The following is a 17,215-nucleotide window of genomic DNA, read 5'->3' on the forward strand; positions in this document are numbered from 1 at the left end:
TTGTGGACATGGATGGATACATTGAGAAACTATCCTAACCGACCATTGGAAACCACCCTCATGAATCACTAGATTCTAGTGTCATTCCACCAATTCATTGTTTTTCCTTGGACAAATCGTTGAACTTCTTTGAGCTTTGTTCTTTTTATCTGAAAAGTGGGGAGAGTAGGAATGCCTCCTCCAGTAGTAATGCCTTTTTTAAAAAACTAAAAACCACATCAAATAGTGTATATGAAAATACTTTGGAAAAACATTGAGCACATTGTTTATTAAAACTGTGCCGTCCACCACCTCATTGGTTAATTTGAGATTAAATGGCATATTCCATGTAAAGCACTTAACATAGGGTCTGGAATGTGATTAAAACTCAATAAATGTTAGCTGGTGCCTTTATGAGCATTTACAGTATTTTGTCACCCATTGAGAACCACTACTGTAGTGACAATACTGTTAAACTTGTAAACATTTTAAATAGTATTTCCACTTAGTCACTCAGCAGCTACTTTTGTCCGTGTACCTAACCATGTACTTTAATGCTGTTCTAAGTTTTGGATCAGATCTGACCCATTCTTTTATAAATGTGCTTAATTTTTGAAGACCCTCGTTCTGGAGGAAATTTTATATCTGTATGTTAAAAGACAGATGAGTGCCAGTGTTCTTTTCATTGCTTTGCCATTTTTGTTACTGAACACGTGAACTAAAATGACTAAAAGTCTATATGATTTAAAACGATCTTGTTGAGTTTGATCTACACTATAGAATCAGTAGATAGCTTAGCAAGAGATTTCTTTCTTGCTGAGTCATTAGATCTTAAAAACTATCTAGTCAGCCTCCTCACTGTACAGCTAAAGAAAAGGAACAGGAGAGATTATTGCCTGAGGTCACAAAGCAAGTTTTCTTTCCCTAAGAGACAAGTACCTGAGTTGGTATTTGAAGAGTATAAAAGGAGGTGGCATGTTGTCAGAGTTTTAGTTTCTTTTGGAGCAGACTGATTTCTTTTAATATCGTTTTTCTAACCTACAGATCTATTCTAGAAAGCTATTATATAGTGATGGGTTTTTACTTCATTTAGTTATCTGAATTTTATTTCCAATTGCTCTATATGTTACAAGTTATAGGGTCAGAATCAGGAGAGCAATATCTTTTGAGTTATTTTGGTAGAGCATGTGAGAAGAAATATTTTAACAGGTGAGCCTTGAACTCTTCTAGTCTGTTTCAAAATTATTTACCACACAATTGTGAGTGCATGCATGGGTGCTCAGTCACTTGAGTCGTGTCTGACTCCTTGCAACCCCATGGACTGCAGCCCACCAGGCTCCTTTGGCCGTGGAATTCTCCAGGCAAGAATACTGGAGTGGGGGTTGCCATGCCCTCTTCCAGGGGATCTTCCTGATGCAGGGATCGAACCCACATCTCCTGTATACCAGCCAGAAGCTTGGATATCTTTGCATATAAGCTTATAAAACAGCTCGTCTGGTAATATCCTGGGTTCAGAAAGTAGTGTGTGGTTTCCTTTCCTTGCTTTAAGGTATTAGTTCTGATCCTTTAGATGGAAGTGCAAAGTAAAGAGATGAATACCTCACTGGAAATCAACCCAGTGTGGAACGATTAGGTCTGTACACAAAGAAGTCAGTCACAAAGATCACATGTTGAATGATTTTATATGAGATGTCCGGAATAGGCAAATCCATAGAAACAAGAACTAGGATAGTGGTTACCAGGGTCTGGGGCGATGAGGAGCGGCTGTTTAATGGGTACAGACTCTTCCTGGGGTGACCCTTACTAAGGCATGAGTTTTGGGTACTTCTCTATTTTGACATTTGTCAGTTCTGTCATGATTCACTAAATCGATCTCAGAATCCACTGAAACTGCCTGTAGTGATTGAGTGAATCCACATTAGGGATTATTTATGTATAGTTGGTGATTCAGAATCCAGCTTCCAATCACTGGTGCTAATTTATTTTTATGTAGTAGAGATGGCTGCCCCTTCACTATGCAGTTTCTGTCATAAACTCACGTTTTGCTTCTTGGAAGAGTATAAAATGTGTAGCAAATGCCATGTTGCTTATTGTAGCTGTTTTTTCTAGAGTGCTTATGGAGAAGTGTTTCTTTTTATGTTGTTAAAAAGAATGAGTGTTAGAGCAAGTTACTTTGTGGCCTTTACATTGGGCTCAGTCCTTTTAGACTTAATTGCTGGCTTTCAAACTGTGTCCCTTGTAGGTGAGGTGTTAGGTGTATGTGCTTAAGATTGTGATTTCATTTCTACTTTTTGGATAGAAGGACCATATCTTAAGACTTTTTATACGTAAGTGTACTGCTTGATGAATTTTTCAGAAACAACACACTCATGTAACCAGCATTCTTTCCCTTTCTGGTCACACCCTTCAGTTCAGTTCAGTTCAGTTGCTCAGTCGCGTCCTACTCTTTGCGACCCCATGGACTACAGCACGCCAGGCCTCCCTGTCCATCACCAACTCCCGGAGTTTACTCAAAGTCACGTCCATTGAGTCGGTGGTGCCATCCAACCATCTCATCCTCTGTTGTCCCCTTCTCCTCCTGCCCCCAATCCCTCCCAGCATCAGGGTCTTTTCAAATTAGTCAGTTCTTTGCATTAGGTGGCCAAAGTATTGAAGTTTCAGCTTCAACATCAGTCCTTCCAATGAATGTTCAGGACTGATTTCCTTTAGGATGGACTGGTTGGATCTCCTTGCAGTCCAAGGGACTCTCAAGAGTCTTCTCCAGCACCATAGTTCAAAAGCATCAATTCTTCGGCGCTCAGCTTTCCTTATAGTCCAACTCTCACATCCATACATGACTACTGGAAAAACCATAGCCTTGAGTCGTTGGACCTTTGTTGGCAAAGTAATGTCTCTGCTTTTTAATATGCTGTCTGGGTTGGCCATAACTTTTCTTCCAAGGAGCAAGCGTCTTTTAATTTCATGGCTGCAGTCACCATCTGCAGTGATTTTGAGCCCAAGAAAATGAAATCTGACACTGTTTCCACATTCTCCCCACCTGTTTGCCATGAAGTGATAGGACCAGATGCTGTGATCTTCGTTTTTTGAATGTTGAGTTTTAAGCCAGCTTTTTTACTCTCCTCTTTCACCTTCACAAAGAGATGAGAGTTCCCTCTTCACTTTCTACCATTAAAGTGGTATCATCTGCATATCTGAAGTTGTTATTTCTCCTGGCTGTCTTGATTCCAGGTTGTGATTAATCTGGCCGGGCATTTTGCATGATGTACTTTGCATGTAAGTTAAATAAGCAGGGTGACAATATACAGCCTTGATGTACTCCTTTCCCAATTTTGAACCAGTCCATTGTTCTTTTGTTTAGTATCTGCTAAAACCTTTTCTCCATTTCTTTAAGTTGTCTGTCTTCTTTATTAAACAGATTTATTGAGCTTATAATTTACATACCTTTAAAATCACGTTTTAAACTTTACAGTACAGTGGTTGTTTAGTATATTCACGGAGTTGTGCAACCATCATTAGTATCTTCATTCAGGACCTTTTTATCACCCCAGAAAGAAACTCCATACCCATTAGCAGCTGCTCTCTGTTCCCCCTGCTCCCATCCCCTGGTCACTAGTAATCTCCTTTCTGTGGATTTGCCTATTCTGGACATTTCTTATAAATGGAATTACATATTATATGATCTTTGTGACTAGCTTCTTTCACTTAGCACAGTGTTTTCAAGGTTCACTCATGTCTTAGCATGTGTTAATACTTAATTTCTTTTTATTGCCAAATCATATTCCATTCTGTAAGTACCACATTTAGTTTATTCATTCATCAGTTGAAGGACATTTGGCTTATTGTCACTTTCTGGCTATTATGAATAGCACAGATATGAAATTTGTGTGCAGGTTTTTACACAGACATGTTTATTTCTCCTGGTTATATACGTAGAAATGAAAATGCTAGGTCACGCAATAAGTCTGTATTTAACATTTTGAGGATCTGCAAAACTGTTTTCCACAGAGGCTGCACCATTTTACATTTCTACCATCAGTGTGTGAGGATTCTAGTTGCTCTACATCCTTACCAATCCTTGTTACTGTCTTTTTACTTTAGCAGTTTTTGTGAACGTGATGTGGTGTCTTATTGTGGTTTCACTCTTCCTTTTTGATTTGTAGTAGTTTGGGATTTGTTCTAAATGCAATTCCTTTGTTGAATACATAGCATATCTTTTCACTCTCTTAATTGTGTCTTTGATGAGCAGAAGTTCATAGTTTCAGTAAAGTTTGTCAAGTTTAAAAAAAAATTATGGTTAGCTTTTTGTGTTCGGTTTAAGAAGTCTTCATACTTGATGATCCAAAAGATGTTCTCTTGTTTTTCTCTAAAAGCTTCTTTGTTTTACCTTTTATGTTTAGATCTGCTATCCATACGGATTTGAGTTTTGAGAGACAACATTAAGAAGATGATTTGTCTCCTCTTAGCTAACTAATGTTCTGTGTCTTTTCCTCTTTTTATTTTTTTTTTTTAAGGAGTGAGAGAATTAGTACATAGCCAGAAAAATAATGCAGTGTCCAGGAATTAATAGCTTAGAAAAATTTGCCCTCAGGTGGTAGTTTGTGGAGATAGGAAGTTGAACTTATGATTTGTATGACTCTTATCATATGTCAGAGACTTCACTAGGCATTTCATGAAGTTAAACTCACTCAATCTCTACATTATTCTTCCAAAGTAGATGTTGTTCTCTCTTCCTTGCAAATGAGGAAATTGAGACCCAGGATGGTAAACTTTTCCCAGCTCAAAAAGCTATTAAGTAGGCAAACCATGACTCAAAATCAAGAGGGTTTTTGTTCTAAAACTCTTTTATCTTTTCACTGTACATTTTTTCAAAGTCATGTAAAATCTTAATTATTAAACTTTCAGATTTAATTTATCCATCTTAAACTTGCATGATATTTGGCCCATGATATTTAGCCCATGGAGCCAGGTATATGTATTTTTTCTTTTCTTTTTTCTTTTGTAATTAAGATGGTTCAGGAAGCTGGCGATGAATCAACAGTCAAGAGATCTCTCACAGGGGACAAGGTAGTGGAGTGATAATCTAATGCTTGAGAGATTAGATGCCTGAAAGAGTCTCATCAGTGGATAATATTGCCAGAGAAACTTGCCTGTGTGGATGTTTAATTTGCGGTGTTGTAGAGTTTATTTTCCATGCTATAAAATGTAGGAAGTTCTGCTTTAAACAGGGTCAAAGAGAGCATTTTCTAGGGCTCCCTCTGCTGGCTTCCTAGCCATAGTTAAGTAAAATACCTCATTGCCAGAGTTGTACTGGTACTAACAATGTAAATAAATTTAGGAAAGATATTAATTTCAAGGTCCATTAGAAACAGATTGATGTTTGTCGTAGATGAAAATGAAAACTAGAGAAAGGATTATCTTGGTTTATTTATGTTAGAATCCAAATTTAGCTATTGAATCTTTTGAATTCTGGGGAAGAATAATCCTAATGGTATTGGAGACTTTCTGTTTCAAACAGATAGTGGTAAAACTTGATACTTAGAGGGTGGCATGATAAGAATCAGTGTGTGGGATCACCTTTCTAGGCTGATGACATTACAAAGGTATTGGTAAAGGTAAACTGTTGGCAGCCTCAGCGGAGAAGTCTGAAATTGATCAACGGACTATTTGGTTTCTTTAAAAAAAAAAAAAAGTGGTAATTTGGAAACACTCTGAATCAGAGAATTATTTGATTAGATGTGGACCCTGTTACATGAGAAATTCCTCTCTGAGGGGGCTTCTAGGGTCTACAGTAGCTATCTTCTTTTCACACCTCAGGCATTTCACACCTAAATGATAGGAACCTAACAGACAGGCATTTTACACCTAGAGGATCGTGACCTTTTGCCAGCTAGCTGTGACTCAACCTCTCGGTTCTTATAGCAGCTCTAGGCAGCCACCCTTTCCCTTTTTGAGTTGCCATTTAAGGAGAAATCTGTGTGCCATTTTGGGTTCTAGACATTTTGCTTGATAAAATATGGAATATAAAATAAGCCCCATTTAAGAAAAGGGTATAAAGAAAATTAGCAGGTATGTACTGATTATTAGAACCAACACCTTTAAATAATAAATCTTTTTGATATTTAACTTGTTTAATTTACAAAAATGGTTTTAGTCCCACATTTGCAGGAAATTTTACTTAAAGCAAGATCAGTTTTAGTAAGTTAAACATTGAGCCATTTTTATAACTATTCCTTACTATGACAAATGAAGAAAATCTAGTTTTTACTTCTTTGGAGGCAATAATAGTATAATTTGGCTTTAAATGAATAAAAGGTAGTATTAATTCAAAAATAATGAATGTATCATCAGTTCAAGATTAAGTCTCATTTGTGAAGTCTGGTATTAGAAGAACATATTCTGGGAACAACTTGGGTTCTGTTTTGAAAGTATTCATATGATTTGTTACTGTGAATAGCTGCCGATTTGTGTGTGGATGGATGTGAATCTTTTATTTGCATTAGCCTCAGAATTGATTATTAAAACTGGGCTATTACAGAGGATCAGCCTACAAATATCAATGCAAACTCTCTTCATGGGATAGTTTTGACAGTATTTAGTAACATCAAGCAGAATAAAAATTCTTAAAACACTTTGAAAATATTTTAGAGGAAATGCAAAATTGTTTCTATTAAGTTTTTGCTCTTTTGTCATATCACTGCCATTACTAGCTCCTGATATTTGTGTTATTGCGGATTTAGGAAGTTTAATAGTTTATTTTAATGCATTTCAAATTTGAGATGCTAAACATTTGAGTTGTTGAGAAGCTAGGTAAATCTTAATCTTCCAAGTAAAATCCTCTGTAAGTCTAGCTCCATTCTTTCTTTCCATCCTTCTTACTGGACTAATGGTTAATAAGATAAACTTTTGAATTTCATCCCTACCATTTCCCTACTTTGAGACCATGCTGCTGCTGCTGCTGCTGCTGCTAAGTCGCTTCAGTCATGTCCGACCCTGTGCGACCCCATAGACGGCAGCCCACCAGGCTCCCCTGTCCCTGGGATTCTCCAGGCAAGAACACTGGAGTGGGTTGCCATTTCCTTCTCCAATGCATGAAAGTGAAAAGGGAAAGTGAAGTCGCTTAGTCGTGTCCGACTCTTTGCGACCGCATGGACTGCAACCTACCAGGCTCCTCCGTCCATAGGCAAGTCCTAAAATGATTTCTTCACCTGTAAAATAAAAGAATTGCAAAAATCCATTGTTTTAACACTTTATTTGGGTCATGGAGACACCCTTTAAGAATCTGATGAAAGCCTGAAAACTGCTGATTCGCACAGAATGTTGCACATAGTTCATTTCTGTCCCCTCCCACCTTGTTGTCTCCAGCTAGCTTACAGTATACTCATTTTTCATTCTTCTTTTGGGTTTTTACTCATATTGTTCTTTCAGCTTTCAGGTGTTTTTTCTCATCCCCCTTATCCTTCCTTAGTTCTACCCTCCTTTTAAAGCACAATTCAAATGTCATTTTTTTCCCTAGGAAACTTCTTCACTCAGATTTAATCTCTCCCTTAGAACTTTGTGCGTGTGACTCTCAACCTGTTGGCTTTCGTATTAGTTATTAGAGGTCCGTGTGTCCTCTGTCTCCCCTTCTTCTTGCCTGTTACTCAGCAGATAAATGTTTTCCTAACAGTAGCTGTGTTCCTACATTAGTTTTGTAACCAAATGGTACCTTGCTAGTAGTAGTCATGCGATAAATAGAATAAATTAATTTGAATTTGCCACTTGGTTGTGATGATTAACTGTCTGCTATGTCGTGTGCTAAATGCTGGGAGCATTGTCTCCTCCCACCCCCTAAAAAGTGGAAAGTATGTGAAATAGAACCAGAGGGAAAACCTCATACATGAGATGAGTTTAAAGAATGAGTAGAATTTAGGGAGCTGCAGAGACATTATCTGGAAGATAAGAGAAATGAGAAAACTACTGAGTACCTATATTTTCTCTTAAATGAGATTAATCTGTTTTAACTGAAGTGATAGATATTAAACTTTAGCTTTTAATTCATAATTAAGCTTTGCATTTTTCATTTTTGTTTTCACAGGTACAAGAAAATTCCCCAGGACATAGAGCTGGACTGGAGCCATTCTTTGATTTTATTGTTTCTATTAATGGTTCAAGATTAGTAAGTTCAGCTTTTTGTAGTTTCACCTATGATATTTTGTCATCTTTTGAAAATAGAGTTTTTCAGATTATCTGAGATGGATATTTATTTATTCATTAGTTACAAACAGTACATAGAGTATGATATCAATAAAATAACCATGTGTTAGTAAAGGTGAGAATGTCAAATATATTGATAGAATACTACACCTCACACTCCAGTGATTAGTTTAGGGGGAGGAAGAAAGACACTGGAGACTTCTATTTATTTATTTTTTAAGCAGAAAGATGTGATTTTGTTGCTTTTTCAAAAATGTCAGACTTTTGTAGGTTATTGACAAATGATTTAGTAAAGACTCATTCTCAAATAACTTGCCAATTTTCTTGTCACTCAGTCCCCTCATATAGAAATAGTGTTATAAAACTAGACAGAGATGTGTTCCAAAAGTGCAGACTTAAAACCAGTTTTAAAAGTTGCTTTAGTTTACATGTAGGAAAGTCCAATAGGAAGGAAACTGTATTATAATTTCAGTAGATTCTTATGACAGTAGATTCTATTTGGTTGGTTTTTCACAACAGTCTAAGTTTTTGTTCATTACTTACTGACATCTCTTACACAATGGCCTTTATTCATTTACATAGTGAAATATTTAACATACTATTTCCTACCAGTTTGTACTAAGTGTATATGTGAGGAGTAAAGTCCAAAATTAAACTTTAACTCCAGCAATGTTTTAGATTTTAAAATCAGTCACTCCAACTCTGTTAGTAATATGTCTTCTTGTGGAGTATTTAGAGTTTTTTATCGTTGAAGCCCTGGATCATTTCAAATAATGCTGGGCTGCAAATTCCATAATTCTATTAGAAAAAAGTCAGAAGCTGTTGCTAATGTTACTGAGCACAAGTTTGTGGGCCTGACACACAGTGAGGCCAAACAACACCGAAATGTTAAGAGTGTACAGCAAAGAAAGGTTTATTCCAGGACCAAGCAAGGAAAACTGGTGGTTCCTGCTCAGAAAAACCCAGACTCCCTGAAGGGTTTCAGCAAAGCATTTTTGAAGTCAAGGTGAGGGAGGGGTATCCCAGGGTTGTGGTCAACTCATGCACAGTTCCCTGATTGGTTGGTGGTTGAAGGTCTGTGGCTACCTGCTTATAATCTTCAAGTCGTTGTTTCTTGCTTTTGGTGGTAGTTTTTAGCATCTGAAAAACTTAGGAAATATGCATGAGATCCTATAATCTGGGTACTTGAGAGAGGAGCTACAGCAGAGGATATGGAGGAAGGCCTGTCCAGAGGCCCTGTAGAGTCCTACTCGGTTACACTAACATAAGTTCCTAATTTCTTGACATTCTTTTACTTTGAGGAATATTTGAGTGTTAATGAAACCTCTACTTATTGAATATTTTATTTACATTAGTTATTATTTCTCCAATAGGGCCATTGTATGCTTAAGCTAATTAGCATTAGATTTTTATTTATTAAGAAAAATTTCTGTGTTTACAGAATAAAGACAATGATACTCTTAAAGATCTACTGAAAGCAAATGTTGAAAAACCTGTGAAGATGCTTATCTACAGTAGTAAAACACTGGAGCTGCGAGAGACCTCAGTTACACCAAGTAACATGTGGGGTGGCCAGGGCTTGTTGGGAGTCAGCATTCGTTTCTGCAGCTTTGATGGGGCAAATGAAAACGTTTGGCATGTGTTGGTATGTATCAACTGTGAGCTGTTAGCAGTTTAAGAAACAGTGTAGAAAGGTGTTTTAATAGTGGTTGTTTCCAATTTGGGAGACTGTAGGGCTATTATTATTAGGCTACTTTTAGTTTCTGAAAATCAAAATTGCTTTTAAAATATGTCTTAATAAAAAAGAAAAACAGCTTGAGAAAGAAAAGCAAATATAATGCCTAAAATTTTTTTCTAATGATTTATCCATTAGAAGAAGTTAAATTAAAGCAAATAGCTGCAGAAATATTTTAAATATTTATAAAAATATTGTTGGTTTTTTTTATGTTTGGGAGATTTAAATAGGTGTATCCTATAGCTTCTGATCTGACATTGTCTCTAATAAGACAAATACAGAGTTTAAATTACTCTAATGAAGGACTGAACTATACAGTTTGGAAGGTTATTTTATATACAGTAATTTAATGGGGAAGTTTCGCTAGTGGCTCAGCAATAAAGAACCCTCCTGCCAATGCTGGGGACATGGGTTCGGTCCCTGGGTCAGGGAGATCCCCTGGAAGAGGAAATGGCAACCCACTCCAGTATTCATGCCTAGCAAATCTCATGGACAAAGGAGCCTGTCCGGCTACAGTCCATGGGGTCATAAAAGAGTTGAACAAGACCTAGTGACTAAACAATAACAACAGTTTTTATTCCACTTCATCCTAGGAAGTGGAATCAAATTCTCCTGCAGCACTGGCTGGTCTTAGACCTCACAGTGATTATATCATTGGAGCAGATACAGTCATGAATGAGGTAATTAATTTGTTTATTAATACTAAAAATAATTTAACATTTTCTCATTAATGTATAAATTCAAGTATATTTGCATACTTTACATTCAGAGTTGAAATTTAGGTCTTTGCTAATCAAGATAGCTTATGCTCCAGGGTGTTAAACAGAAATATGGAAGATGTCTCTTGTACCTCAAGATTAAATTAAATCCTCATTTTGATTATTGATTTCATTTTCTCTTTTTCTAAGGTAGCAAAATTGGCTTAGCTCTATTAGTTGGATCCTTTTCCTTGTCTGTTAGCTAATGGAAATATGTATTACTCAATTACAAATGACAGGAAAAAAAGGTGCCCAGATAACCAGCTCTTAATAATAGGAAGAAAGCAGAATATGTTGAATTTGGGTGTGGAAAACTTTTACTCAATTACTGACTAGGTCTTACAGAACTGAACATGAGGCCTTGCATTGTATAGGTAGGCATTAATAATACTGATTTAAGAAATGCTTTTTATGCCTAGGGGCGGGGCCCAGGATCTGGTTTTTGTGTGTGTTTTGTTGTTGTTGTTCTTTTTTTTTTTTTTTTTACTCTTGGGTGCACAGTGGAATCCCCTGGGTCCCACCCCGAGGTTCTGTTCCGGGGTATGGCCTGGGCGTCAGCAGTTTTAAAATTCCCCAGATAATTCTAATTTGCCGACTTTGTGGAGTGTCCTCTGAGCCCACATTGCAGGGATGAACGTTTGAGTCTGTTGTTTGAGTTTGAGTTTGAGTTTGTTGTTGTTCTTTTAAGTGTGTGTGTGTTTGTTTTAAATATTAACTAGGTTTGATATCTACTATTTGAGACCTACTTATTCAAAAATTCAGGAACAAAAACATTTTTCTTCTGTAATGCTTTTGCAGTCTGAAGATCTGTTCAGCCTTATTGAAACACATGAAGCAAAACCATTGAAACTTTATGTGTATAATACAGACACTGATAACTGTCGAGAAGTGATTATTACACCAAATTCTGCATGGGGTGGAGAAGGCAGGTAAGGTCACTTTTTTTAGACTAAGTTACAACTGCTTAAATTTACCAGTCAGATATGTTGTAAGCATTGTTTTTAGTTTGAAATAAGTTACTGGTTTATAGTAAAACTTCTCGAGAAAAGGAAAGAGCCAACCTAGAATGTTGGATCCAATAATTCATTTTTTTAAAGCACAATTTAGTGAGCATGGTACACAAACTCTAGTCCTTTTTTTTTTTTTTAACTCATAAGCACAGAATAGGAAAGACTAGAGATCTCTTCAAGAAAATTAGAGATGCCAAGGGGACATTTCATGCAAAGATGGGCTCCATAAAGGACAGAAATGGTATGGACCTAACAGAAGAAGAAGATATTAAGAAGAGGTGGCAATAATACACAGAAGAACTGTACAAAAAAGATCTCACAACCCATATAATCATGATGGTGTGATCACTCACCTAGAGCCAGACATATTAGAATGTGAAGTCAAGTGGGCCTTAGAAAGCATCACTATGAACAAAGCTAGTGGAGGTGATGGAATCCAGTTGAGCTATTTCAAATCCTGAAAGATGATGCTGTGAAAGTACTACATTCAGCATGTGAGCAAATTTGGAAAACTCAACAGTGGCCACAGGACTGGAAAAGGTCAGTGTTCACTCCAATCCCAAAGAAAGGCAATGCCAGAGAATGCTCAAACTACCGTACAGTTGCACTCATCTCACACACTAGTAAAGTAATGCTCAAAATTCTCCAAGCCAGGCTTCAGCAGTACATGAACCGTGAACTTCCAGATGCTCAAGCTGGTTTTAGAAAAGGCAGAGGAACCAGAGATCAAATTGCCAACATCCACTGGATCATGGAAAAAGCAACAGAATTCCAGAAAAAGATCTATTTCTGCTTTATTGACTATGCCAAAGCCTTTGACTGTGCGGATCACAATAAACTGTGGAAAATTCTGAAAGAGATGGGAATACCAGACCACCTGACCTGCCTCTTGAGAAACCTATATGCAGGTCAGGAAGCAACAGTTAGAACTGGACATGGAACAACAGACTGGCTCCAAATAGGAAAAGGAGTACGTCAAGGCTGTGTATTGTCACCCTGCTTATTTACCTTATATGCAGAGTACATCATGAGAAACACTGGGCTGGAAGAAGCACAAGCTGGAATCCAGATTGCCGGGAGAAATATCAATAACCTCAGATATGCAGATGACACCACCCTTATGGAAGAAAGTGACAAAGAACTAAAGAGCCTCTTGATGAAAGTGAAAGCGGAGAGTGAAAAAGTTGGCTTAAAGCTCAGCATTCAGAAAACGAAGATCATGGCATCTAATCCCATCATTTCATGGGAAATAGATGGGGAAACGGTGGAAACAGTGTCAGATTTTATTTTTTTGGGCTCCAAAATCACTGCAGATGGTGATTGCAGCCATGAAATTAAAAGATGCTTACTCCTTGAAAGGAAAGTTATGACCAACCTAGATAGCATCTTCAAAAGCAGAGACATTATTTTGCCAACAAAGGTCCATCTAGTCAAGGCTATGGTTTTCCCAGTGGACATGTATGGATGTGAGAGTTGGACTGTGAAGAAAGCTGAGCGCCGAAGAATTGATGCTTTTGAACTGTGTTGTTAGAGAAGACTCTTGAGAGTCCCTTGGACTGCAAGGAGATCCAACCAGTCCATCCTAAAGGAGATCAGTCCTGGGTGTTCTTTGGAAGGAATGATGCTAAAGCTGAAACTCCAGTACTTTGGCCACCTCATGTGAAGAGCTGACTCATTGGAAAAGACTGGGAGGGATTGGGGGCAGGAGGAGAAGGGGACGACAGAGGATGAGATGGCTGGATGGCATCACCGACTCGATGGACATGAGTTTAAGTAAACTCCAGGAGTTGGTGATGGACAGGGAGGCCTGGTGTGCTGCAATTCATGGGGTCGCAAAGAGTCGGACACGACTGAGCAACTGAACTGAACTGAAGCACAAACCAACTTTTTCATTTTGTTATTTTAGTAAAATAGTTTTCAGTTTTATTTTCCCAGGTCTCTCCTCAGCAGTGGGACAATACAGTGTAACTTTCTCTAGCTGCTGGGAAAATTTCTTAGCACTTGGAGGAAACTGTTGGCTTTCAGAAATGAACAGACCAATTTCCACTAAAATGTAGACAAAATTGAAACAGCAAAAAGCAGTTTAGAAGAGGGTCAAGCCAAACAGAAAAGCAAATTTTATAAAATCAGTTTTCTGGGACTTTTCTTCAAGTCAGTTTCCTAATTTCAAAAAGTCAAAGCACAGCATTCCTACTTAATATTATATCTGTAGGTCTTTTATTGTTTAAATTGTACAAATTTTTCATTATTTCGAAAGTTCTAAGAACCTTTTTAAATTTGAGGAGTTGTTGAGCATAAGCTAGATTTATAAGAAAGGCTAGGATTTGGCAACTTCTTCCAGTGTTTTGTAAAAGTTGTAGTACTTGCCAGGTAAAGGATGACCTTAGTTGATGCAGACAGAGAAGGCCTCCATTTGCTCACAGTACCCTAACCCACAAACCTGAGATTCTCCAGCTGAATGTATTCCGCCACCAGAATGCTGACTTACTGCAATTTAAGAAAATGGAACAGAGAATCTGGCCTGTCTGGGGCCCATACTTGATCAAGTTACGGTGTTCCAATGTCCAGGTTTGTCAGAAAGGTGATCTTCTCAAGGTATTCCAAATTGATTTCATTCTAGAGGGACTGTATCATATAAACTAAATTTGCAAATAAACTTCTGTATTTATAAATGGTGGATTTTCAGTTTATGATAGAAAAATGCCTCCTCTCCAGTTAGAATTCTTAGATCCCATTACTACCTCCACCTTGCTTGGTGTGCATGAAATCGTGTCCTAAGCAAGAGATTGTAGATGAAGTTCAACAACAAAAAACATTACTAGTTTGTTTATTTTTAGTTATGCTGACTAAATACTGCTACATGCTTGTTCTTGGCACCCTTCTTTTCTAGACTAGCAGTTTCTCTTTTTCTGTGGAAGACATTTCTCCTTTTGACATGGTTTTGTGCCGTTGATCAGCTTTAGGACAGGCCCATATACACTTCCTTCCTCAGTCTGCCACCATTTGGTATATGTGTGTCTCTGGTTTTCATTCCTTCCTCAGAGGCTGACCATGTTGCATTCACTACAGCACAGAATTTTTCTTAGCTTCATTCTTCGGCTGTCTTTAAATTTTTGGAGGGCCTCCCTCTTGCCTCAAGTGCCTTCTCTACCACCACTTAGTTCTTTTGATTGATAAGTAAATTTTAAATGCATTTTAAATGTTTTTAAATGCATCTACCTCTGAAAGGCTTTTATTGATCGGTATATTTCATCTTTCTTTCTTCGAAATCAGTCTGAGATCCAGTTGAGTAAAAATTGCAGCTTGATGGTATAAGGGAGACAAAGTGAGGAAACAAGTAGTTTTGTAATGTGAAGCACTGTTATGGAATCAGATTCAGATAAGAAACTGCTTTCTCTCTCAGCTTTTGGTGGTGGTGGTAGTAGCCATGGAAATAATAGATGTCTTAATGGGATAGGCACAGAGGTATCTGTACATGTCCTACTCAGAACAAGTACTTGGGAAAGTATAAGCAACTGTGATGGAAACATAAGTTGAAACCTAGTTGTGAAAAGTCTTAAATAGGGCCTTAGAAAGGAAGAACTAATTGGCAGTTTCATCTGTATTCTAGTGAAGGGATATAGCCATTTGTTTTTTCTGTCACTCCTAAGGTTTGCGGTCCTGAGCAAGATGGGTAGATTGGCCTGGCTCTGGTCATGAGACACGCCTAATTTGGGGCAGGACAGGCGCTGATTGACGACGGTCCCACCAGCATTGCACAGTGACTGGGGAGGAGTTCTCCAAAGGGAAAAGGGAAGCAAGAATTGGGGGAATCAGTGGATTGGAAAGAAGCACTGTGATTGTATCTAGTTAGAAAAATGTCACTGGCAGCCTTAGGGTGCTGAATTAGAAGAAATCTGGATTCATTTGGATTGATGTGTGTTGGTTCTAAAGTAGACCTATGGGATGTGTGAATGTCATTAGCATGCACGAGTGTTTGGAGCTCTTGAATAGAAAGACTATGTCATTCATTCAGCAAATAATCAGTAAGTGTCTGCCATGTTCCAGGAACCGTTAAGACAGTAAACATAACAAGGTCTCTGCCCCTTTAACATTTTACTGGGGGAGACAGAAAATAAATATACAGTGTGCTGGATAGAGATAAATACTTGAAGGGAAATAAAGGAGAGTAAAGTTAGTTTCTGTGGTAGAGGGAAGCGTGCTTTTCATAAAGGGTGGTCAGATGAGACCTCTGATAAGAGATAGTATTTAAAAGAATGGAGATGTGTTTTTTTGTTTCAAAACCTTAAAGAAACATAAGCTGTGATTGATAACAATAACTTCAAAGAAAAAATTATTTTCTCAGCCTAGGATGTGGCATTGGATATGGTTATTTGCATCGTATACCTACACGCCCATTTGAAGAAGGAAAGAAAATTTCTCTTCCAGGACAGATGACCGGTACACCGATTACTCCTCTTAAAGATGGGTTTACAGAGGTAAGGTAACTTTACTGCCTGGTTATGTCATAACTTTCCACCGAGATGAGTTGATGTGTGTGGTGATAGCACTTACTGAAACTGGGCAGATGAGTTAAATACTGACGTGTAGGATTTGAAGTTCTTGTAGGATACCTAGATGGGTATCCTCTGATTCTAGATTTCAGGAAAGAGGGCAGGGCTAGAGATACAGATTTGGGAATCATCAACATAGAGAGGGTAATTTACCCAATGGACATTGATTCAAAAAAAAACAAAAACAAACAACGGACTGGGCTTGGGTGGGTTAGAGGAACAAGGCTGGAATCCTGACTGTTCCTAGTATTTAAATGGACAGACAGAGACAGGAGATTTAGCAAAGGATGGTCAGGAGACGCCCAAAGGGAGAAAGCAGAGCGTCAGGAAAGCGGGCTCAGGCAGCTGTGTGAGGAACTGCGGAGAAGTCGGGTGAGGGGAGGAGTGAACAAACATGTCCTGGGCTGGGGCAGGGATGCAGATGCCGACCTGCTGGTGAGAGAGGGTGACTGCTGCGGGATACAGTGATGACAGGTGGTGCTTACGATTTCAAGAGACCTGATTGAGAACGCAAGGAGAGCTAGGGGGATGGGAGCAATTACATGATCAACGTAAGGCTATTTAAGGAGTACGAGAGGTATTTGTACAGGCTTAGGGGCTTTTAAAATGTTTCCTGTGCAGGCCTTACAGGACAGTTAACTCTTGCCTGCATGACTAAATAAAAACCAAACAATCAGAAAGAAGATGCTGTGGTTGTAAAGAAAGGGCTGCTGTCATTTTATGGTTTATGGTTGGGCCATCCCTAATTCTAGAGGAAGTGAAAAGGAGCCGTGGGAATGTGTAACCTCTCCTCACCCCACCCCTTGGCTCACGGCCAGAGCCAGTGTCGTTACATATTCAGACTCCTACCATCATACATGCCGCCCCAGTCAGTGCTCTCTGCCCTGTAAAGCTCCACAGGCAGTCAGGAAACCAGATGGTGAAATGGCAGCTGGGGAGAAGGACCGTAATACAGGTCGTGTTGAAAAGTGCTGGAGGACACTGGAG

General features: G+C 38.3%; 1 protein-coding gene across 6 annotated transcripts in view; it reads left to right on the forward strand.

Annotated features, from left to right (window-relative positions):
* Positions 1–17,215, forward strand: part of GORASP2 (golgi reassembly stacking protein 2) — a 71,420-nt gene that overhangs the window by 43,913 nt on the left and 10,292 nt on the right. For 4 of the 6 annotated variants that reach the window (XM_086357637.1, XM_086357644.1, XM_086357626.1 and 1 more), the window contains exons 2-6: positions 8,054–8,134; positions 9,614–9,817; positions 10,501–10,587; positions 11,464–11,594; positions 16,021–16,153. In XM_086357637.1, the coding sequence (XP_086213763.1) occupies positions 9,674–9,817; positions 10,501–10,587; positions 11,464–11,594; positions 16,021–16,153 (495 nt within the window). In that variant the 5' untranslated portion in view covers positions 8,054–8,134; positions 9,614–9,673. Of the gene's footprint in view, positions 1–6,916; positions 7,160–8,053; positions 8,135–9,613; positions 9,818–10,500; positions 10,588–11,463; positions 11,595–16,020; positions 16,154–17,215 lie in introns of all 6 variants that reach the window. The other 2 variants (XM_086357654.1, XM_086357663.1) reach the window with 2 other exon arrangements.

The sequence above is a fragment of the Bos grunniens genome, chromosome 2, assembly GCF_055505025.1.
Source record: "Bos grunniens cultivar Pamir isolate PY7600 chromosome 2, Bosgru_T2T1.0, whole genome shotgun sequence".
NCBI classification, from domain to species: Eukaryota; Metazoa; Chordata; class Mammalia; order Artiodactyla; family Bovidae; genus Bos; species Bos grunniens.